General features: G+C 42.1%; 1 protein-coding gene across 1 annotated transcript in view; it reads left to right on the forward strand.

The window, feature by feature from the left end:
• RHOC (ras homolog family member C) overlaps window positions 1-22739 on the forward strand; it is a 74111-nt gene extending 51372 nt beyond the window's left edge. The window contains exons 2-5 of the mRNA XM_088475411.1: window positions 8808-8965; window positions 9649-9769; window positions 10436-10566; window positions 20632-22739. Coding sequence (XP_088331537.1) covers window positions 8810-8965; window positions 9649-9769; window positions 10436-10566; window positions 20632-20805 — 582 coding nt within the window. The 5' untranslated portion in view covers window positions 8808-8809 and the 3' untranslated portion in view covers window positions 20806-22739. The remainder of the gene's footprint in view (window positions 1-8807; window positions 8966-9648; window positions 9770-10435; window positions 10567-20631) is intronic.
• Window positions 22740-25578: the final 2839 nt, after the last annotated feature.

Below are 25578 nucleotides of genomic sequence, written 5' to 3' on the forward strand. Positions count from 1 at the left end.
AATTGTAATTCCAGCTTTTCAGGCTCCAGATCTTTCTGTAGGTAAAGCCTCCCTGGATGCAGTTCGTGCTCTCCGTATCTATGTGGAGTGTACAAACTGTGTTAGAGAATCAGATGCTCTTTTTGTATTATATGGTTTTCACAAACGAGGATGGCCAGCTAACCAGCAGACCTTGGCTTGATGGTTACGTATGACTATCTCTCAGGTTTACACTAGGGATGTGCAGGCTTGGATAGGTTCGAATTTGCATGCCGAGTTCGGATTTTTCCCTCCAAAAATTGGGTCTCAGAAAGAGGCAAAACGTCATCTTTCATGGACAAACATCATCATTCCTTGACAAAAGTCCATGGAAGATGATGTTTGTCCATGAAAGATTACGTTTTGCCTCTTTCTGAGACCTGATTTTTGGAGGGAAAATCCGAACTCTGGGCCTGATTCAGAGCCGGACGCTCTGACAAGAGCGCTCGCTGTGAATCAGGGCTCTCCTACCTAAAATTGGAGCGGCCTCCTGGCCGCTCGCATAGCTGTGGGTGACCACCCACAGCTTATGCGAGCTGCCAAAAAGATGGTTGCGATGGTCAAGACCATCGTGACCATCGGGCTTGCGACGAGACCCTGCGGTAGGGTCTCGCTGCCGCAAGCCCAGGAGTGCTTTTGGCTCTATCAGAGCCCAAAGCACTCCCACTGACATCACTAGGGCACCATCGACCCGCTTGCGAGTGCTCAGCGCTCGCGAGCGGGTCTGAATCAGGCCCTCTGCGTGCAAACTCGAACCTATCCGAGCCTGCACATCCCTAGTTTACACACAGGCTGATATCCCTGTCCCAAACACGGTGACAGTACATTCTACTCTGTCTGTAGGGCCATCGTGGGCGTTTAGTCGTGGTGCCTCTGCTGAACAATTGTGCAAGGCAGCCACGTGCTTTTATGTCCACATTTTTCTTAGGTTCTTCGGCTTTGATATTTTTGCCTCTTAGGATGATTCCTTTGGGCGATGAGTTCTCATTTCTGCTCAGGAGTGTCCCCCACCCTTAGGGGAACTGCTTTAGGACATCCCCATGGTATCCCTGTGGATCCCTATGGACCCTGAAGAAGAAAATAAGAGTTATGGTAGACTTAGTATTGATAACTCTTTTTCTTCAAAGTCCATAGGGTCCACAGGGCACCAACCCTGAAGCACCTGGCTTAATTGGGTATTTTTTTCTTTCGATCACAGATTCCCTCATCTTGTGTGAGAGTGCTTCTGGTGTATGATTGTTCTTCCTTCTCCTCTTTCCTTCTCCTGTCTTGAGGCTTGTTTACAAAACTGAAGGCATGTGGCTGGGGGCGGGGTTTGTATGGAGGAGGACCCGAGGCATCCTGGTAGCTGAAAGCTTTAACTGTTTGGTGTCTGTCTGGATCTCTCCAACCACATTAACCCCATGGTATCCCTGTGGACCCTATGGACTTTGAAGAAAAAGAGTTATCAATGGTAATTCTACCATAACTTCTTATCACTTATGTTGGGCACCTGAGAACTTTTCCTTTCTCAGCTCCATTATTGCTTTGGCCTCCCTCCTATCTCTTATCAATAGTTGCAGATCCATCACCTTTTGTAACTGCAAAATCAACTCAAGTTTACCTTGCCAACCAACTATGCTTGGGGCACTCTGTCTGCGTAGGTCTTCCTTTCAGGACCTGATAGCTAGTTATTACTCTACTCTCTTACTTAAATATGAGTAGCTATCACTGAGTAAACCTTTAGTGTCATGAGAAAAAAGATACTAGATTGATCCAAAACATGATAATCTGGACTGGTTATATAATCGTCCCTCTCTGGATATAGAAAATAATAATGGTATTACGTTGCAAAGAATAATCTCTAAATGAATAGATCGTTAATTTGCAAGATATTAAAACTCACTATAGAGTAAGGTACTGACCCATATGTAGGAAATAATTGAAGCAATAATGGTATTTTTTTTTTTTCATTTTAAATGTACTGGCTCATCCTGTTGTGTCAATTTACAAAACATAAAGCAAAATCCATATAATTTTCATGTATCCATATAACAAATCCAATGGAATGGTATATAGACTTTTGGTATATAAGTCGGCTATAGATACAAAACATGGATAATGCAGGGCCATATTGCACTATATTATTTTAACTGATTTGCAGTCAAGTGAATAGAGCAATATCAGGCCTCAGGGATGCTGGAAGAGATCCTGCTGTTTGGGCCGAGCATCAAATGACTGCCATCCAATTCAGCCACTTCCATGTGGATCTTACTGGCAGGATCATACTGTGTGTGTGGTCAGGCATAAATAAGCTTCAAGAAGGAGAGGGGTGTGAGAAGCACCCTCCCGCCACTCCCTTTCTCATGGAGAGAAAATAAATTAGCAGAGGAAATCTGAAGTATGTCAGCCCCTTTCATTTTTGTGCACTATAAACAGAGATGGACATTGAGAGTGAAATGGTCTGTTGGCCCTGTGCAGTGCAGACACTGCATGTCTTGTGGCTAGAAGTGAATTTGATACGTTGGATCAGTAAAGTGTTATAAGTAGAAGCTAATCGGCTTGTAAAAGGAATGCGGTTGGAATTCCTTGAATGCCTCTCACTCACTCAGGGCCTCTGCACACTTCCTTTTTGTGCTGCTCTGAAGAAATCCCGCCACTTACATATTGGATTGGATTTCATTTTTATTTGAAAAATGCACATCCTTTCCTAGAGCTCAAAAAAATCATTTTCACTTGTGCACCCATCCTTATCTTTCACACGCAATCTACCTGGTGTCTAATATTCACTTATCACATGGTAGGTATGGGGTTGCACAGATTGCATTCAATTAATTAGAATAACATCCTATATACCCTATTTTTGCTCCCTTCCTAACATACAGAAATATTTATATATACATTTTATTATTTAATGTAGCACAAACGGTGGAATGCTTTATTTCTGAACAAAAACTTGCTGCAGTAAGGCTGTAACAGACACCTCCTCTCTCTGTAGTCACTATAAATAAGTTTGAGTCAAGTGATGCTTATTTTTCATAGCATGATAGATTGAGCCATGCTGCGTATCCACTTGCAGATATTAATTAGCGATTGCACGATTACGACATCGTAATCGTGCAATCGCTCATTAATCGTGCACTACAAAGTTGGAAATGTCCAGCGATGCACACTCCTGCTGGCCGTTTCCAACATCAATCATCGGCTGAACATGCCGGTCAATCTGCCGATAATGACAGATTGGCCATGTTCAGGCATGATGGAGGGTGCCTACTCTGAACGACATATCGATCAGTGTAGGCACTGCAGGGGATGGGGAACGACTGTACGATTGTACGATTATGATGTCGTAATCGTACTGTCGTTACCTCATCTGCTAGTGGATGTGCGCCTTACACCGTTTTAAAACATTTTCTGTCTTTAAACTATCTGTTTGTATTTTATTCATGTAATATTTCACATATATTTTAACCTCTTTTTTCAGCACTTATTAATTAGTCTTACACATCTATACTCTACACTGCACTGTCACTCTGTTTTTTATCAATTTTCGTGTGATGCTCTGGGGGGTCCTGGGCTGGATGTTTTTCAGGGTGCACTGCGCCCCGGACATGAACCCCTTAGTGTTAGGGACTGCTAGTGACAGAGAAGCCATGACTTGGCCTAGCAGCTTCCCATGTATATGCAAATGCATGCAACCAATATCTCTGAATTTCTATGACCATATAGTCTTCATGTATTGTTGCAAGTATTATTCAGTGTTATTCAGAGGAACAATAGGGGGTTAAACCCCCCTCCTTTTTCTACCATCCATAGGCTGCAAGCAAGATCTGCCATCTGAAGTTAACTACACACTGAAGCTGCTGAAACATGTCCTGGTGGCTTCTGTACTTAATTGAATCTGTCCTTATAAGTCTAGTTTAAAGCGCTATGTGGGGAACTGTTTCAGTTTTAAACTTACAAATAAAAAAAAAAAAAAGTTAGAATTTTGCTGTAATACTGTACATCTGCTAGGCCACAACATACCCTGCCCAGTCCAAGCTGTCTATGCCAGGCATATTGGTGTTAGGCCTAGCACCTTTTAAGCTTCAAATGTTGGTAGTGTTCTATGAAAATAAAATTGTAGGTGTTGACTGATGATCATCTAAACTGGATGATAGCATACATCATCATGGCACAGGAGTAGGCGATTTACATTCACAAGGTCAAAAGTTATGGTTAGCAAATCATCCCTCATGGTGCCTAACAACCTCCCCCCTTTGATTCATACAGAGTAATCATTTACAAACAATCTTTAATTTATTTAATCTCTAGTTGATGAAACTTTAACAGTCACATAGTTTTATGTTGGGTATGTATATAGTGCTTATTAGAGTGTATTGCTTTCTGTCTTTCCTCCATAAACACTCGGCTCAGGTTTTGTTTCCACGTTAACAGGTAGTGAAATTCACCCAACCATTATGTAACTGGCTGAACTCTGGCGCGGAGTGGTGGGATTGGGGCAAATACAAAGTGTCGGGGCTCTCAAAGAGGCTCAGCCAAGTCCCCAAGACTGTGACAGCATTTGTAGAAAGGGCCTGATATTCATGAAGGGGCATGACCACACCCTTGTGCCTAGTCATGTCCTCTCTCAGTACTGGGGTGTGGGGGTGAAATTAGTTACGCTGGAGTTGGATTTACATTAGATTTTGTAGTGTAAAATACACAAGTTGCTGTGCACATGCCTTGGCAGCATGTCACATTTTTTTATGTATGTAGCTACTTTTCATCTGTAGAGCCAGGGGAGGGAAGGCATATTCTATATTTGAATCCTCTCTGCCAAGCAGGAGATTGAAATAGCGGCGGCGATGTTCTGTGCAACCTTTCACACTAAAGGAACACATCACCTAGCAGGAATATTCTGCTCCCACCCCATAGAGGTAAGAGCAAAGTTTTCCTACCGTAATAATGTGCTGTGTGCACAGATGGAACTTCACACTTTGAAATTGAAACCCCCACCCCAAAGAAGAAAAAAAAAATTATCCTATTGAGATATTTGGTTAAAATGGGATAATTATGCTTATCTGCCATCTTTATAGATCCAGCAGTGGTGTAACTAGGGTATTTGGAGCACAGGGCAAATTTGAAAAGGGAGCCCTCCCAACGATGTGCACGCGCGCCAAAAAATGGGCGTGGTCACTTAAAAATGGGGCGTGTCAACATGACACACCCCTTTATTTTCACGCTGAACATTCCTATCCATATGCACCTTAACCCCAGTAGTACCCCTTATACAGTACCCCCAGTATGCAGTTGTGGTCCCTCTTATGCAGGCCCATAGTAGTGCCCCTTATACAGTATCCCCAGTAGTGGTCCCTCTTATACAGCCCCCAATTAGTTCCCCTTACTCAGTACCCCCAGTAGTGGCCCCCCAAATGCAGTGCCCCATGTAGTGTTCCCCCTTATGCAGTGCCCCCAGTAGCAGTCCCCACAATGCAGTGCGCCCAGTAGCGGTATCCTCTTATGCAGTGCCCCTTATATAGTGCCCCCAGCAGTAGTCTTTCCCCCCCCCATGCAGTTTTCCCAGTAGTGGTCCCCCTTATGCAGGCACCCAGCAGTGATCCCCCCCCTATCCAGTGGCCCTTCCTATTATTGCCCCCTGTAGTGGTCCCCCCAGTGCAGTGCCTCTAGTAGTAGGCCCCTTTTATAATGCCCCCAGTGGTACCAAGTAGTAGTCCCCAGTAGAGGTTCCCCCACCCGATTAAGTGCCCGCAGTAGTAGCCCCCCCCCAGTAGAGGTCCTCCCAATAATGGTGCCCCCCACCCCCAGTAGAGGTCCCCCCAGTAGTAGCCACCCACCTCCCTCGTTGTGCCCCCAGTAGTGCAGACAGGTTTAAAAAAAATATATAAAAATATACTTACCTGAATCCACGCTGCTTGCTCCGCACCGCGACACCGCTCCCGCCGCCCACCAGTCCCCTCTGACTGGCGCGCTCCGCATTATTGGAGAGACGTCATGATGTCATGACGTCTGTCCCATTACCCACTGCAGGAGCCGGACGAAAGCCCAGCTCTTGCAGTGGGTGCTGCAGTAGTCAATGAGAGTCTATCTGACTCTCATTGGCTGCTGTTTAACACACGCATAGCCTCCAGCGCTGGCGGCGATGCGTGTCTTGTGAACAGCCTGAGCCCGCCTCCTAGCGCTATTGGGCAAGCGCTCAGGGGGAGGGAACGGGCTCAGCTGTACAGCACAGTACCGGTGCTGGAAGCCTAGCGCCAGTCCTGTGTAAATGTGTAGCGCTGACCGCACTCACTGCTGTCGGCGCTACACTGGTGGATAACTTGGGCGGGCCGGACCGTGGCCGGCGCGCCGCCGGTCCCACGGCGCCCAGGGCACGCACCCTAGTTACGCCACTGAGACAGTTATTGGTGTTGGACACCATTTGCTTCTGTTAGGTCACGTCGCTTCTGATTAGTAGCCACCAGCACTGGTTTTGCCCATCATATTGAGAAAAGGACAGAAGAAATGCGAGAGGGGAGAAGTGGAAGGTGAGGAGGGGGTGAGTTGTGGTTCAAATGGGTATGAGAGAAAAAGCAGGGTGAACAGATGGGATTTGGGACATAGTGGAGGAGGGGCAGAGATGTGGAGACCAAATATACTCATACAAAATTGTAGACCGAGAGACGAATACATAGGAGGATGACCGAGACCGTTAAAGAGGATGATGGGGGTGGGTAGGGAAGAGGACACTATTTCCTCACAGAGTAATAGGGGGAGTGGTGGAGGGAGCAGAGAGGGGTTGGGTATGGGAATGCTTACTCTCGGGATCCTGGCTGTCAGAATCCGATGCCGGCAACCCAACAGTGTTAGGATACAGACACATGTCGATAAGTATCCTAACCCTCCCTCCCCGCTACCTAAACCTAACATCCCCCACTAGTGCCTAAATATAACCTGACCCTAGCCTACAAACAACATGCCGGCGCAATTAATTTGATTTGTGACCTCCCATGGCACCCCTGAAATGGTGCTGTGGCGCACAGTTTAGAAAACATTGTGGTATGACAGAATGTTGCTCACTGCATAACTCCCAAGTGTCCTGGTTTAAGCAGGACTGTCCTGATTTTAGGGGACTTGTGACTGTGGGTGTGACTTGCTTACCTGACACACTGGTGTACACGACAATGCCGGGAGTGTTTTGAGAGTTGTTGGTTGCCCCAGTGTGGCCTGATCATGACTATTTTCACAAGCGCATGCACTGTCCGGAAGAAAACAGTAAAAATATTGGGAGATATGTATCTAAATGCAGTGCATCCAATGCATAGAACATGGGACAAAGAATGAACAATTCCTTTTGATTTATTGAAAGAAACCTGTACTTACATAGCTTTCAAGTGTTTGACAAAATGGAATGTTCATTAGTACATAGCTAATAATGCTATTTAAAAATTGTACTTTGAATTTCTAATTTCCTAACATGATTTTTTTTTTTCTAATTATTCCAAACAATATGATGATTACATGTCTGCTGACAATCTTTTGACCTAAACTACAGCATGTTTAATAATAATAATAATAATAATAATGCAATAAATGCTATTCCTGATGTTTGTTTAAAGGAACCAGTGTTCAGGCCATAACATATCAAATATATATTTTTTAATTTGTAGGTATTCCAGCCATATCTTTCATCTGCATTTCATTAATATCTGTAATCTCTCAATGGGAAGTTGTAAGGTCACCCTGACTAGTAGAATATATTGCCTACACCACTGCTAAAAGTGGTCCTCAGCCCAAAGAGTGGTCCAAGCAAAATAAATGGTCCATACTCACTGGTTTTGAAGGCTTTCATTCACTATTTATTTATTTATTTATTTATTTAAAAACTCCACAACGATTAATGTAAAAAGTGGAAATAAAAAAAAAATTATACCTAATTTGCTAAAAATTTTTGGAAGACTTAATCCTCCGTTTTTTATTTTGCCAAATTTAAGTATTTTTATTTGTTTATTGATATATAATGACACAAATCTATACATGCCAATGCACAAGGCAAGGTACAGTGACTAGCCCAATACAGGGGTGATTGGGACAACTGTGAGACACCATCTTCTGGCCACATATGGTATTGTAGAAACTTATTTTTTTGGTTTGATTTTAAGTTCTAGAATGAAAATGAGCATTTGGTGTTGGAGTATGGAAAAATCAGAAGCCCCAAATTTAGAGCCAACCCCTAATCTGTCTAATCTTTTGTAGAAGTGGTCAAAATCATTTTACTAAGCTAACATAGCTGAAGGGCACACTGTTTCTACAACGGATTGTCTTCCTTTTTGTGATATTTGCATTTGCAGCCTTAAATCATTTGAATGTAGCCATCCTCTTACTTTGCGAGTCTTTGTCTTGTTAATACATGAATATTTTATTCAGGATATACCTTGATAGGCACAATACTGTTTCCCATTTTTACGTAGCATGTATAGTGGATTTCCCATGACTGGTACAGACTTATACGCTGGTTTAGGCATAAATGCGGCTATTATGGTTAGATGCAGATAGATGTGTTTTACATTGTGCTATCAGTTTCCACATATGCTGTGTGTGGGCCTTGAAATGGGCTTTGACAATATTGATGGACTGGATGCGCAGTATGTAATGTTTGCAAATATATCTCTTATGTGTTTTTAAATAATGTGAACTGTCAGGTTATTGCTAATACATTATTTTCTTCTGATCATCTTATAATATACATAATAGTCTCGTATATAAAAGTGAGTGTCATTTTATCAGTATCAGTTTATATAATGAATAAATGAGCTCTCTTCTCTTCCCAGTGATGGCAGCCATACGGAAAAAGCTGGTGATTGTTGGAGATGGTGCATGCGGAAAGACCTGCCTCTTGATTGTGTTTAGCAAGGATCAGTTTCCGGAGGTCTATGTGCCAACTGTTTTTGAGAATTACATCGCTGACATTGAAGTAGATGGAAAACAGGTAAGAGACTCTGAAACCCATGGACTGGTTAGTCAAAGCAGCCCACTCACATTGCTACCCAGCCTCCTGGACATCAGCATAAAGTTGTTTTTTAAACAATATATTTGTGAAGCAGAATCAATGAAAAAAATCTAACGATGGTCCCCTTTTCCTGTACAATAATCTATAATGCCCGTGGGCCAGTATTTGGACAAGCCTGACAATATTCACTACTCCAAATAAAGTAACAGACCTCAGACCTTCTTAAATTTGGAGGACATTTTAGACTGACTGGCGGCAGAGATTTTGTCTGAACACATCAAGCACCAAATGGCCCATTATATGAAGCAGCCTGGAGAATGTGCTCTAATTCTGTAACTGCACCTTTAAGTTGTATTAAATTATTAGAATTGGTTTCTTATCTGTTGTAACATGCACTTCTAAGGCTGTTTTACACAAAGCAAAATCACTTCTTTTAATGATGGTATAAAAAGGAGCACTCTCCCGGGATAGTTTACATTTTAATTGTATGGTTCTTAACCGGATTGTCCAATTCTCCTTAGTATTTGTGCCAGTTATGCAATCTGTATATGCTAAATGCTGAGCACCTCTCAAGTTCCACATTTCTATTTATCTCTGCTCTCTCCTAATCCTATAATCCTTCCTCTTCTCCTGCGCAAACTAATTAGGTTATTTCAATGTAGGTGGAACTGGCTCTGTGGGACACAGCAGGACAGGAGGATTATGACAGACTGCGCCCACTCTCTTACCCTGACACCGATGTTATTCTCATGTGTTTCTCAATTGATAGTCCAGACAGTTTAGGTAAGAAAATATCTTTATCTGTGTATTAAATATAATTTATTATGACAGAGAGATGTTGCATCTAAAGGCAATGCATTGCGTGTGGGGGTCATATAGGTCACTGACAATGCAAAGGCATCAGCATATTCATATGTATCTAGTATAAAGTTTAAACTGCATTTCTGTATGTGATACATTATCTTGGCTGCCCATGTCATCTTTTACTATACACAAGAAATAGTCTCCCTCAGGCAGGGCCGTAACTAGGGTGGTGTGACGTGCCAGGGCACCAGAGGGCGCTATGCGACGGTACCTGTTAATTTTTTGTTTATAATCATTTTCACTTGTAGCTTCCTCTTCTCCCTGGTTGAAATCCCCTCCATGTGGCCTCCTCTCTGATCATTTTTATGTCCCTATTTGGAAAATCCAGACAAGGGGGGGCATCAATTCTATTTCTGGCCCAGGGCACCAAAAAGTGTAGATACGGCTCTGCCCTCAGGTTCCAGATGGATTTGCTAAAATAACTTTAATTTGTTGATAGAGGTGCATAAAACTTAGCAGCACTTTAAAAATAAATGCGGGTATTTTCATGCAAGTGACCCACATTTTTCCCTAAAGTCTGACCCAAGTGTCACAGTGCAATGAACCAATAATAAAATGTTTTTATTCTGTTTTTAACTATCACAGAGAACATTCCAGAGAAGTGGACCCCTGAAGTGAAACATTTCTGCCCTAATGTGCCCATCATTCTAGTCGGCAACAAAAAAGACCTTAGAAATGATGAACATACCCGGAGGGAGCTAACAAAAATGAAACAAGTAAGTTTTGGACACTTGACTTCAAGTTGCACTACCACCTAAGCAGGGCCGGCAACAGAAAACTTGGGGCCCATACCACTGATATCTCTGGGGCCCCCAACCCGGCCCCATCAGGAACCCGGAAGTCAGAATCCGCCGGACCATTTTTGCCGGATTTGGATTTGGTTCTAATTCGTCGTTTGGATTTGTATTTGCCAAACTACAAAAGTTTACAAAAAAAGCCAAAATCACATAAATTGGTCTTTTTTTTTTTCTTCCTAGAGTATTAACCTCAATAACATTAATTTCCAGTCACTTACAGTCAATTTAGACCACCTCACAGCTTAGAGTATTGTTTTCAACATTATTGGCCAAAGGTTACAGTGAGCTGACTGGTTACTAAGCGACAAAGCAGCGGTGGAGCGGCACAGACACCACAGTTTAAAGCACATCTATGAAACATTGCCACACAGCAGTGGCAGAAATGAGAGGTAGTGCAAGATGAAATGGTCCTTGGGCCCTTCCACCCACCCAGCAGAGTCACAGTACTTGTTTACACAGTGGGCTACAGCGAAAGGAGTCAAAGTGCACAATCTTATTCACATTACACCGCACATAGTGCCCCTGATTCATATTACACCATAGAGTAGTGTCTCTTATTTATGTTACAACACACAGTAGTGCCCCTTTTACACAATGCCCACAGTAGTGACCCTTTTACACAATGTCCACATTAGTGACCCTTATACACAAAGCCCACAGTAGTAATGCCCCTTATACAATGCCCACAGTAGTAGTGCCCCTTATACAATGCTCAAAGCAAGTGTCCCTTACACAATGCCCTCAGTAGTAGTGCCCCCTATGCAGCGCCCCCAGTAGTATACCATTAGTAGTGCCCCTAGTAGTAGTGTCTCCAGTAGTATGGCCCTATTAGAAGTGCCCACATTAGATGTGCCCCTAGTAGTATGCCCCCAGTAGCGCCCTCTTACACACAAAGAAAAAAAACAACTTACCTGAATCCCAGCTCCTGCCGTGACCGCAGCCGTCTGCTCCTCTCTGCACTATGGGAGAGACGTCATGATGTCTCTCTCATCACCCGCAGTGGGGGGAGCCGGGAGCAGGAGCTCATGAGTGAGCTCCAGCCGGCTCCCTCCGTGGATGCAGCAGCCAATGAGAGTCTGTCTGACTCTCATTGGCTGTTATAACAAACACAGTTGGCGGCTGTGTTTTTGTTTCTGTGGAGGGTGGGCCCTGACTTCGGATTCTCTCGCGAGGATGCGACATCAGGAGGCTGCCATTCAGCCATGAAGTGGGATCCGACTCAGGCCAGGAACACCCGAACAGCCCCCCTTTTGTAGGACTGGCAGGGACAATGTCTGCGTCTTCCGATGCAGATTTCCAGGCTCTGGCTGTGGAGTTCCATTGTCCAATCTTCGTAAGCTTAGATGGGCGATGCTGGCAGGAGGCGTCTTTTTTTTTTTTTTTTTTTTTTCCTTCAGACACCCTCGGCAGCCATCGCTCTGGGATTGTCATTTGGGTCTGCTAATATTTCCATAGATTGTTAGGTATAGCTTTGCTGTAGACCTGGGAGAATGTCCTGGTTTAACTGTTAAGGTTAAGTTTGAAGTTACCTTAGTGATTGAGTTCTGATTTTACCAAATAAATAAAACTATAAATATATATATATATTTCTGTATATACATTGTGGGTAAACATCCCAAAGTGAAGCAGTAGACTGCTCATGCTTTGCATTATGCATGTTTAAATGTTTTCCCTCCACCCTCTGCTATCTCTCTGGATCTTGGTAATATGGTAGAACCGGAGTTGGCCCTTAACATTGATAAGAGACTCTTGCGAGTTTGTAATGCTATAGACCAGTGTTTCCCAAACTCATTCCTCAGGGAGCACTAACAGCGCATGGTTTCCATTCTTCCTAGCAGGTGCTTAGGTGCAGTCATTACTGGCTGACACATTTTAAAGATCCACAGGTGGAGCTAATTATTTCACTTGTGACTCTGTGAGGAGACCTGGAAAACATGCACTGTTAGTGCTCCTTGAGGAATGAGTTTGTGAAACGCTGCTATAGACAAATTTGTTAATCATTCTATAGCAATGTGCTCTAAGAAGCGTCAAGTGGGCAATGGAACTATATGTTCAGGTGAAGAAGTCTCTGAGGATTCCTCTCAGGACTGGGTTGACCATTCTGAATGGGACGAGGACTTGCCAGATAGTGTGGGAGTCCAGGATCTGCTTATGGCTATTTACCAGACTTTACAGATCTTAGAAGATGCCCCTAATGGGGCAGCAACTTCCTAATCCTCCTTTAAACTGAAGTAGCAGACTGTTTCTTTTTCTGAATTTTCACATTTTGAGGATGTCCTGGGAGAGTCTTTGTTAAAGCCAGAATAAAAGTTTAAGGTTCCGTCAGGTTCTAAGTTTACATATTTTTATTGGAAGTGGGGAATTCTTCTCTCACCTTTCTTGGATGTGGTCAGGGAATTGCACATTTATGTGGAGCGAACCTCTTCTGTTTGCAAGACAGTCTCTTAGTATCTTAGTTTTGCTTGAAGCTCATAAATAGGGCCAGCGTCTAAGCAATCCATAGATCTACTATTAGACAGGCTTATTTGCGGGATAGCCCGTTCTGGATCCCATCAGGGCACATTCGATCAGGGCTGTGAGCAGCTCTTTGGCAGTTCAGTAGGGTGCCTTGGTTGAGCAGTTGTGCAGGGCAGCTACCAGTTATGTGCATGGCATTGCCAGAGCGTACACCCCTCTTGGGCTTGATTTGAGAACCTCCATCTCTGGGACACTGGGCCTCTTCCCTGTTGTTAATTTTGTTGTGTGTGTTTGCATGATTGTGTCATTCATTAGGCTTTGGAGTAAAAACTGAGTTGCAGGTGGGGATGAGAAGGGTTTAAGAGGGAATGTAGTTTTAGCCTTAAGCTGGGTACACACTAAGCCAGTGGTTCCCAAACCTTTTTGAATCACGGCGCCCTAGAGTATCAGCTTTGTTTTCACGACACCCCTAGGCCAAAAGTTTGTTGAAAAATTCAGAAAAAATTTAGTAAAGTGTAGTAAATTGTGCTTACCTGTCCTCCTTAAGGTGCCTACACACATAGTGATGTGTTCACGATCCAACGATGTGTACGATTTCTCCTTGAACTCTCCCCGGCAGTCGTGGGCATGATTTGGTCTGAAAAAGCTGCCATTTGACACATGATCTATCGTGCCTCCTAAACTATCCAGTGCATCGCGACTTAAGATTGTCAGATCTGCCCTACAGCATGGCAGATCTGAAGATGCGATGTGCGTTCTGCGGGGACGCGCATCGCATCGTGATCGAGAGTGGGGACTCGCGATTTGGGCATATATTACACGCTCTGTCGTTCTGATGTGTTGGAATCGGTCAGATCATGTAAAATATCACTGTTTGTAGGCACCTTTAGGCTCAGTTATGTGGTGGTGGACAGATTTGCGCTTCTGTTTGTCCACATATTTACATTCCATTGACCATAAATAATTTGATTTGGTGCTGGGCCACCATCCTGTGGCACCCCTGCAAGTGTCCCTAGGCACCCCAGGGTGCGCAGTTTGGGAACCACTGAACTGAGCGATATATCGAATGATATATCAGAAAAAAAGATATATATCGGCCACAACGCTCAGTGTGTACGGGTGATTGCGCACTACCGTGCGTCGTTCGTCACATATTCTGTTCTGCTGTGCTTGCACGGCACATCAGAAAATCCAGCGGCCGACACCTTGCTTCTGGATGTGGCGCAATGCGGCGTGGGAACGATATATAAGGCAGTTGTAAACATGATCGTGTACGCACCGCCCGATATAGTGTGCCATTGCTGGGTACACACATTGTCTAGTGTGTACCCAGCTTTAATAGAATTAACTATTTAGTGCTTACTCATCATTCTTCCCACGTAACCCGTTGTTTCCAGTGTCCCCTAGATGGACTTAATTGATTTTACAGTGTGTGTATAAAATCTTGTCTTTTCTTCTTACTCTACCATGTGTAAAAATATGTGCCCCCTTTCATTAGATCAAACTTTTTACCAAATTTGTGTCTAACCTATTTTCTTAACCTCCATGAGGAATAAAACCCAACATAATCTTTGGATAATCCTTTATTTACTGACCATATAAGCAGTGTGGATTAGTATTGGGAATCAATGTGGTTTTAATGCATATACCACCCCTTGTTCCTTTCTCTGCTAGGAAATAACAAATCACAAATGGGATCATCATCTTATCCCTTCTCATACTGGGCAAAGAGAGACCAAACGTCAGCTAGACCTCTGACCCTCCCTTTATGAAACTGCTGTTCCATTCTCAATCGAGCTCTCAACTAGAAAATATTCATCCACATACCCTTCTGGAATAACCTATAAATAAATCCATTTCATATTTAGTTCCCTTTTAGATTGAAATAATCAACCAGATAATCTATTTAAAAAAAAAAAAACACAAACTACCCTAAATGATATATACTTGTTGCTTACATTTCACGGGAGCATACAATAAGTGCTTTGCAGTGGCAGAAACCCTTCCACCACTCATCAAAAAATTGAGATAATGCTTGTACTGAGCATGTTAGGGCTTTTATTACCAGCTTACATGTATGGTATTTGTTATAAAGTATATATTTTACTCTCTAGATGCCAAATGATGGGTACGATGGACTCCTTGGCATGCCCAAAGTCTACCATATATCACTGTTTTTCAGATTGTCGGGTGCAGGGCTTGCTCTAGGGGTGTTCAACCTGTGCCGTCAAACAGGGTAGCTACCTTTTTATAGAGGGCGCAGTCCTCCCGACCTTTCCGATTTCAGCGGGACAGTTCTGTTTTTCGGGCACTCTCTTGTTGTTCCACGAGCTGGCTGAAGTGTCCCGCAGGGCAGTCGGGAGGTTGGGGACACACAGTTCTGCTTTGCTAAGCAGAGAGCAGCGGTGCCGGTGAAGCTGAATGGATATCGCGCGCATGCCAGAAAAATGTAAATGTATTTTTAATGTGGGAGCCAGTGTGATTTGTTTTTGGGGGGAGAGTAATGTGTGTCTGTTTTTTTTTTTGTTTGTTTTTTTTTCTTTGTGGGCCAGCCAATGGTTTTGATTTTTTTGTGGTTAGCAATGTGGTTTTTATTTTTTCTGTGTGGTCTGCAATGTGTTTTTTATTGTTTCTGTCTGGGCCAATGTATGTGTGTTTTATTCCTGTGGGGTCCAATTGGTGTGTTTTTTTTTTTTTTTTAATGTGGGTCGCCGGATGGTGTGCCTTGGCGATTATTAAAATCTTTCATAGTGTGCCTTGAGTTGAGAGAAGTTGAAAATCACTAGGTTAGAGACCGAAGGTCTTCCATGCAGTGGTGTCCCTCCCCGCGGTGTCACCCAGTGCGGAGAGGGATGCTGTGCTCGTGAAAAGGGCGTGTGGCCTCGTGGCCCAAACCCCTGTGGTGCAGTGCTTATTACTGGGCAGGGGGGGGGGGAGCCTTTATGCAGTGCCGGCTTCCTCACAGTGTCGGGAGCAGAGTGCTGCACTTGCTACTACAGAACAGCACCCGGCTCCTTGTGACGCCACTGCTTCTATGGTCATTAGAGAGAGACTCTGGAACCACCAAAAGACTGGGGGCTGTATGGGGGACTTCCAAAAGCATGGGATGGTTGCTCTTCCCGCATTCAGGAGATGCTGGAGTAATGACTTCTTAGATTGGGGAGTGAACATGTCTATCAAATTGAAAATCCAAACTTCAGGCGTATCAGGAAGTGGGAGACCAGTGATGCTGAGATCTCATTGATCGTCCGCCAGAAGCCAGCCAACACCGGACAGTGCCATCAAATATAGAGCGGAGTCCCTGGCAATTGACTACACCTCCAACAGAGATCAGAGAGACCCGGGAACATTTGGTGGAAATGTACAGGACATCTATACCATCGCAATAATATCTTGTACTGTGTCTCAAGCACCTGAGGACCAGGGGAGACTTTGATTAAAACCCTACCTGACGCAATAAAACTTAAAATTAAAACTTGTTTTTCTATTGATGAACTGGTATGAAACCAGATTGCTTTTAGATGACCCACCAATACATCTTTAAAGGATATACTGTAATGAAATTGCTTTTGTGAACTTTTAACTTGATGTCCTGGATCTGTAGCCACTTTTAATGCACTTTATGGACACACTGAATGTCTGTCACACTTGAATTCATAATCTGTGACTACTCCACTGTTTCATTACCAGACATTTGCAAGTTTATGCTCATACACCATATTTGGAGCAAGACCTTGCAGGTTTATTCAGACCCGTTACTGCTCTTAAAGGCCCTGTTTTGAGGTAGGAATTTGGTTAGGGGACACTGCCTACCAGAACGCCACTCTGTCTGAAATGCCAAACGATCGGCGGGACCTGGAATAAATGCACTTCAGGAGCAGGTAAGTCACCGCTGGGCCACCAGGGACGATATGTCGACATTCTAGCAAGTCAACATTTCATCAGTGTCTACATCAGGGGTTCCCAACCACGGTCCTCAAGGCACACTAATAGTCCAGGTTTTAGGGATAACCATACTTGAGCACAAGTGACTTAATTAGTACCTCAGTTATTTTGATTTAACCATCTGTGCACAATCATGTATATCACTAAAACCAGGACCGTTAGTGTGCCTTGAGGACCAAGGTTGGGAATCACTGATCTACATGATGAATGGCAACATTTAGCTGGTGTGGTATGATATATCGACAATGACCATGAGGTCAAACCTCCAGCCATGTCATTACTATTATTACTTTTTATTTCTTATGGGATATTTTTGTGTGTTTTTTTAGTTATGCGCTTATAAAATTTTATTGGATTGCACCCACGCATCTAATATATATTATTTCAGCGTCTGTGCTGTTTAATAAATAAAGGATAGTTAGGGGTAAATTTACTAAGAATTGAGTCTGGGAGAGTTTGCTTTTTTTTTTTCAACTCGATTAGCTACGTCGAAACTCGGGTGATTTGATGCTCCTGAGACTCTCAAATTTACCAAGAAGTGAGTTTAGCTGAGAGTGAGGCGTCCGATGGTGAAGCAGAACGAGATTTCTCCCCCGAGTAGCAGGTTTTGCAGATTACTCACCCGAGATTGCACTGTCTTCTTTCTGCAAAACTCTCCCGAGCAAGCAGCCTGCACATATCAGTGAAATATGTGAAGGCTGCTTGTGCTCTAGCCTGTAAACAAAATGGGTTAAAAGTAAAAAAAAAAAAAAAAAGATACTGCCCCCCCAGCCCCGGACTTGCCAGCCGGTCCTGGTTTCTAAAATTACAGAGAACAAAATGAGTAGGGTTCCACTGTAATTTAGAAACCAACACCAGGCTGCAGGGCCAGTCCTGGTTTTAAATATAGGGGGGGAAATATTGCGTAGGGTACCCCCTATATTTAAAACCAGCACCGGACCCAAAACGTCCGGGCTGTAATGCCATAGCCTGGAGACCCTATTACCGGGTCTCCAGGGCCAAACCATTATCAGCCCAAGCCGGGCAGGCCAAGCCGGGGATCTCAGGGGTAGTGGGGACCCTCCCCAAGAAGGGGTCACCCCTCCTATGTATGTATATATACTATAATATATTTATTTCACATTGAAATGTGAACTGTCATCTGGAGACTGTGGCAATGTGTTTTTTTGTATCCCTGAATGACACTCTGTGTGTGTGTGTGTGTGTGTGTAATATTTATTCCACAATAAAAGTCGGCACTCAGAGACTTGAAATCCACAAACCCTCACCAGAAGGCTTTATTAGTGCAGGTCAACGTTTCTGTGTCTTACACCCCTTCCTCAGGACAACATAACACAAACTGTGTAGTAGTACAAACTTAAATAGACATATTGTAATCAAACTTACCCCCATCCCTCCTTCTCAGACCATGCAAGCCTGTCAGTGATCCAGAATCCGCACTTCCGGTTGCGGCATTTCCGCAGAACCGGAAGTGACGTCAACTGTGCTGTCAGCGCTGTCATGGAAGCCTGTAAACACTATCAGGTATACACCTCCATGTGATCTCAAAATATGAGGTGTATACCGCAAGCGGAAGTGCGGATTTGGGATCACTGACAGGCTTGCATGGTCTGAGAAGGAGGGATGGGGGTAAGTTTGATTACAATATGTCTATTTAAGTTTGTATTACTGCACAGTTTGTGTTATGTTGTCCTGAGGAAGGGGTGTAAGACCCCGAAACGTTGACTTGTACTGATAAATCCCTCTGTAGGGGCATTTACCCCATAAGGAGGGCACCAGAGCCAGCTGATTTATATGCCCTATGTTAACAGAGTGCTGGAGTAGCGCATGTGTTTTGTGTGTGTGTGTGATTAATATAAATATCTATCTATCTATCTATCTATCTGTCTCTGCTTCCACCAAAAGATACTGTGAATACTGATTTGCAATTATAATGTTGCATCTCCTGTCTTTTTCCAGCCGAGAGCTATAATTGGTCCATTAATTTTAGGTCAAACATTTATCTCTGTTGGATACACTTCTTAAGGTGCCCACACACATAGTGATCTGCACACGATCAGCTGATGTGTACGATTTCCCTTGAAACTCTCCCCAGCAGCTCTGCACATGATCTGCACATGATTTGGTGTCCAGTCTTCATACGATCTCTCCTGCATCCAGACTTTCACAGTGCATAGTGTCCTAGATTGTCAGATCTGCCCTACAGCATGGCAGATCTGACTATGCGATGTGCGACCTGTGGTGACGCACATCGCATTGTGATCGTGAGTGGGGACTCACAATTTACTCAGGATTTGGCCATATTTCATACGATCTGTCGTTCCAATGTGTCGGAATCGGCCAGATCGGGTAAAATATCGCTGTGTGTGTGGCCAGCATTAGCCTGGTTTCTGATTGGTAATTTAACTAAATGTGATGGTCTGCCTTGTTTGCAACATGAGGGTGCTTATCAAGACTTAATTACAGATCATGTAGATTAATATAGAATGTGGCTAAATTCGTACAATGATTGTCAAGTACATTTTGGATAATAGATTTTTGGCATTTCGCCAATGAGGATAGCAAGAGACATTACTTATTGGCACCAGACAGCCATTTGCCATCATCTATCAAGACAGCAGGAGTTGGATGGATGTGACCCTGTTTCTATTCTGACTCTCACAGAAGGGGTTATTTGCAAAAAACAGAAGATGTACAGTAACCCATAGAACCAACCATACAGACTTGCAGTGGATAAATGACCGTTCCTTTGGATTAGTTACTACACATGTGCATTTTTTTACTTTGTCATTAAATAACCTCCAGAGAAGGTCTTTGAAGGGAAAAAATGTGACTTGCATGTTTCAGTGACCACACTGGTTGAAGTCCTATTCTTCATTTCTGAAGCTACTTAGGGAAGACCTTTTGAATGACCTTGATACAAATGTGTAAACCTGCTGCTCGTAAGGTAACCTTATTAAATCCTTTATTTCCTGCACCAGGATTGCATATTTAACTGGCATCTACATGCATTTCTGTATAAAGGGTGCCTGAATGGTGCTAAAGGCATCCATCGGAAAGTTAATTGCTGAAATAGAACACTTTGGGGGGATTTGTAAACCTAATAAGAATAATTTTGCCTGGAGGATATAGGTTCTGCAGACACCTGCTACACAAGGAATGCCCCTTACCGTGCAATCTCCAGCTAATATTAATATTTCATTCCACAGCACAGCTGCATTTTTCTTGATTTGTAATTTACCCTTAATGCAACGCTTTTCAGTGTTCTGTATAAGGAGGATTTTATTTCCTTTTTATTTTACATTCCTAATTTGTTAAAAGGCATGGGCATGTGTGATGGCTCAGAGAACCTTATTGCTTTGTGCACTAGTGATGCATTATGTGCTCTGCCCATACTGACCATGGTCAATTCTTCTACAAAAATCATGTATTTGCTTGGTACCATTTATTTGCTTTAGTCATCAAGTAGGACTTTCAGCATAATGTATAACACCATACATTTTTGCTTATAAAAGGATACAGATATATATAATTTTTTTTTTTTTTTTAATCTGTTGCTCATATTGTCTTTTTGTTCTGCAGGAGCCTGTTAAGCCAGAAGACGGAAGAGAAATGGCAAACCGAATTAACGCCTTTGGTTATCTTGAATGCTCTGCCAAGACCAAAGATGGCGTGCGGGAAGTATTTGAAATGGCAACACGAGCAGCCTTGCAAGTCAGAAAACACAGGAAGAAGCAGCGTTGCTCCATCCTATAAGAAAAGCCCTAGAGCCTTTTGGAAAGACCAAAAGAACAAAGTGAGTAGCTACTATTGCTGCTGCACCACCTGCTGTAAGATGCCAGAGACTTCAGTAGCAAAGAGCTATATGCACCGTTTGTACTGTAAATGTATGTTTTCATGTTTTTGTTTCATTGTTTCCCCACCTAAACCTCTGTCTAGAGTTACAGTATGCAAGTTTGGGATTGCAGAAAAGTCTTCAGGAAGCACCGAATGTACATGCAGTACCTCCCTTCTCCACCTAATCCATACCCTTAATAAAACCTTGTTTTAGAAATGTAAAGCACATGTGGGTTTCTGGGAGACTTTTATTTATTTTTTTTCTGTGCCATATATGCATATATTATACATTTTTTGACCTGTTGTACCCTGCTTGAAAATCTCCTTCCAAAATGACCTACTGAGGCTTTTTGCTATGTTGGGCTGTCTGGCAGCATGGGAGCTACATTGGAATAAAACGTTTCTTAAGCCTTTGAAGACCATTTATAGTTCATGGGAATCTTGCACAGCACAAAATGATTCATAAGCAAATTGCACTATTGTTACCCACGTCATGGCTTCTGTTCAGCATGTTGCTTTTTAGCATCATCCCATGTAATAAACTCTAGGAATATTGGCTTAATAAAACAGTTTTTGCCACCTTAAAGAGGATTACTGCAATTAAGGCTGTCATCACTTGTAAAAGTCCAAATTAGCGCAGAGAAAAACCTGCATTTTCACAGCCTTGCAAGTTATTGATCAGTTCCTAAAATTCAAGAAACATTTCAGATCAGTAACTGCCCATACTGCTTAAGACTGCAAATGCCCTACGTTGTAAATTATTTTCTTGAAATCCCTATTGAAATGTGTGTATCATGTTGACCATAATCTGCTCGTGCTAATGATAGTTCAGACTTGCACAAAGAGCAATTGTTTGGTTCTAACATGCCCACATAGCAAGCATGTGACTTCTATAAGGAAAATGGGCCTGTAAAAAAACAGAAGAATGGAACGTGATATTTTGTTACATGAAGCATGCTGGAATGTTCCCTGTTTGGTAATTGCCACCGAAGCATGAGGCTGGGCACATTTGCCCATGCCCTTTGCACTTTTCTGCTTCTCATTTATTCACGGCTTGTGCCAAAATGACACAGTCTCTCTATGGACCCAATTTCCATGCAATACATATATATATTCCCCTGGTCAGCCTCTCAAAAAGGTTTAGTGACGGTCATTATGGCTCTAGCACAGGAATGTGGCATTAGGGACATGCCACTGCACAAGAGCATTGTTTTATATTTATGTAAAAGTACAAAAAAATATATAATTATAAAAAAAGGTGTATTTAAGGGTGTATGAATTATGTTGGGAACTTGTGCCATTATAATGTACAAGCTCCATAGCTAAGCATAGGCACAACTGCACCCATGTACTTTGTGTCTGCGATGTTAATGTACACCAGCATTTTATTCTCTATCATATTGGAGTGGATAAGATCAATTTCTACATTGTCCTGTGTTCCACCATGTTCCTCTTTTCCTACTTCCCACACTATTGCTAAATAATGCACACATTATACACCAGCATTTTTGATAGATGTAATTACGATTTGCAGAACCCACGTGTCTGTGCTTTGTCTACTGAAACGTTTTTTTCATGCTTTTTACAGCAAATCTTCAGATTAGCTTTATCTTCTCTCCAGACCTTCAGCTTGTGTCCCACACTTTTGCCTTTTAAAATTCCTTTATTAAAATAAAGCTTATAACTTGTGAGAGAACTTTTTTTTTTTTTTCTGTTTGCCTTTGTCTGTTTTGTATTCTGTTCTTTGCCTGACTGCCTGTAAAAGTTGGAATTTGACACACGTGACTTTACGAATGTAAAAAATAAAATAAACATATGTACAATGAGCAAATAAATGCAAACTGGTATTTTAATGTGTGTCTGTTCTTGGTGAAAGGGGGATTAAGTCTGCTTTTTGTTAAGCGGGACAAAATATAGTCTTTATAATGCACAATACAGGAGAATTACCTTTTTATTTCCGCAGCATTTGACACCCCAACTGTTGTGGAACTAAAAGTCCCAGAATGTTCCTCAGTCACAGCTGTCTTGCCAAAATCTAGGCAGTCAGGAGACCTGTGTAATAAAGAGTTGGAGACTTGTAGCAAAAAAGTTGTGTGTGTATCACTTGTAACTGCAGAATTTGTTTTTATAATGTTTTAATATTAATAGCAAATTAAGATTTATATTCTGATGCATTTTAGGTCAGAATTATACCCCTTTCAGACAGAAATCCAAATTACCGGGTTAAAACATTTCAACCCGGTAATTTGGTGATTTACACTGGACCTTCTTCTGTCTGAAAGGGTCATCCCGGGTCTAAATTCCCGGGACTTCGACCCAGGAATTTACCAGGATCGGAGACACTGGAATTTAGTCCCGGGTTGGCCCTGTCAGACAGAAGAAATCCGTGTAAATCAGCAAATTACAGTGTTGAAATTTTTGACCTGGTAATTTGCTCTGCTGTCTGAAGGGGGTACAGACAGAGAATGGCGAAAGTCGGGAAAAATCTTTTTTTTTTTTGCCATTTTCTGTCTGAAAGTTGTATTAATGTTGTATATTGAAATAACTGTCCCATGATCCACATTCAAGGTAAGAAAAATTAAGGGACTGTGTACAACGAATGGGACCTTACATTGTTACCTCCCTCCCCTAACCTGAGCTCTGGGGTCTATTCTAGGTGTGTTTCCTGTGGATTTATTCTCCTTCGTCCCAGTCCAGTACCAGGGCTATATGTAAAAATTAAGGAGGTGGCGTGAATGGGAGGACCAATCAGAAACCAGAATCTAGATACTGAGGTTTCAAATTGGTCCTCCCACTCAGTCCACAGTCATTTTAAAGTGGCGAATAGAATTACTTTACGCGTTCTCTATTACAGTAATGGAAGAACCCAAGAAATGCAGTTAATTGGTAGGGAGAAGGTTAGAAAAAATTGAATATATTGGTGGTAATGCAACTTAAATTAGTTTTTAACTTGCTCGATGTCTTACTCGCCAACAACTCCTACTGATTGCGCTATTTCAGGGAGTATCTCTGACAATCTCCCTGACTCCATGAAGTGTCTACAAATCTCCATGATTGCACCTTACCCCATTATGTAGCTGTTATATACTTGGGGAAAAAAATCAGTGCAATTTCCCTGCATTGGTTATAATTATAAGGCACAATGATCCCTATAACTACATGCATTTTCAAATAAGGTTTATCGTGGCAACTTCTATGGAACCATTTGTAAAACACAATACATGTAGATCATCCTAACAGCTTTGGGGATCATTTAAATTTGGGTGCAAGTCAATTTCATGGCACTCCTCTCAGACGTAGTACAAGTCCACTTACAAATGCTGTCATTGGTGTTGCTTTCACAATCTCCCTTAAATGCTTTTACAAAAGTAGGCAAGTATTGTGTATGTACCACTAGCACATGATATAAAGTACGTCTTATAGTGAGCCTTCTTTTATAATGCCAGTTTTAGGGCTCAAACACAGCATTACATTTTGAAAGTTTATTAATCTTTCTATATACATCTGAATCTCATCTCAGTGTGACTGTTTGAGTTACAGAGACGTCATAATTTGTCAAATATTTAAAAATGAAGAGATCAATGAACTGAAGATAAACGGTGTATGGTGTCACATGCGTGACTTGATTCTCCTATTATGTACAGGCTATATAATACAGGTTGAGAACAAAAATAAAAATATTTAGTTTCTCTTAACATGTAACAATGTAAATAAATGAGGTTTAGCTGATATATGCACTTTCTGTAGCCATGAAGGTTTGCAGTGCTCCATGTCACTGAAGTGGTGTTTGGTATGTAAAACGTGTAATAACTTGCTTTCCTAAGTGTGGATGCAAAAACTGTTTGGTTTTAATCGTAAACACAAGTTTGGCCCAAGAAGTGCCTACATATTATTAGAGTTTAGCCTTGTGTAAGAGGATATTGGCTATCAATGTAGCAATCCATGAGAACTTTGTTAACGCCTCCTACTTAAATAAAGGCAGATTTATAGACGTGCTTTGGTTTATTATATGGGGCCCTAGACACAGTATATTTTCTTAGCAGGCATCTTTGTCCAACTGCATGGCACAATTGGGTGCTGTGGTTATCCAATCGCCAACTGCTGTATGAGACACCAGGTTAAGTTATACTAGCCAAATTCCTCTCCAATAGTATCAATCTCCCTGACAAGTCTAGCAATCTCCATGATTGCACCTTAGCCGCATTATGTAACTATTGTTCACTTGGAAAAAAAAATCAGAGATAGATGGATATCTATCTATTAAAAAGGGATCATGAATATAATTTCCCTGCATTGGTTACAGGGTTGGAAAAACACTGGTTTTTAAATAATTAAAAAAAAAAAAAAAGTTTGTTTTATTGGTTTAAAGCATTTTTTTTTTTTTTATCTAGTCCAGGTTTTTTTTTTTTTTTTGCATGAATGTTTAAATGAAAAAAAAAATTGAATCCTACTGGTCATATTGATACTGTGAAACATTGCTATGTATTAGAAACCTTGATCAATCAAGTTGTAATGCTTTCTAACATTAACAAACCAAAGTAATTAGGGTTTGATATGATTTATTTGACATCTTTCAATAAAACCAATGTTAGTCTAAACATAATTAAAACATGCAAAAGCTCTTTTCAGAGAAACACACAAATACAAAAGGGGATGTAGTCAGGAAGCCGACGGTCTAAATGCCGACTGCCG

The sequence above is a fragment of the Taudactylus pleione genome, unplaced genomic scaffold (genome assembly GCF_031769625.1).
Source record: "Taudactylus pleione unplaced genomic scaffold, aTauple2 ptg000172l, whole genome shotgun sequence".
NCBI classification, from domain to species: Eukaryota; Metazoa; Chordata; class Amphibia; order Anura; family Myobatrachidae; genus Taudactylus; species Taudactylus pleione.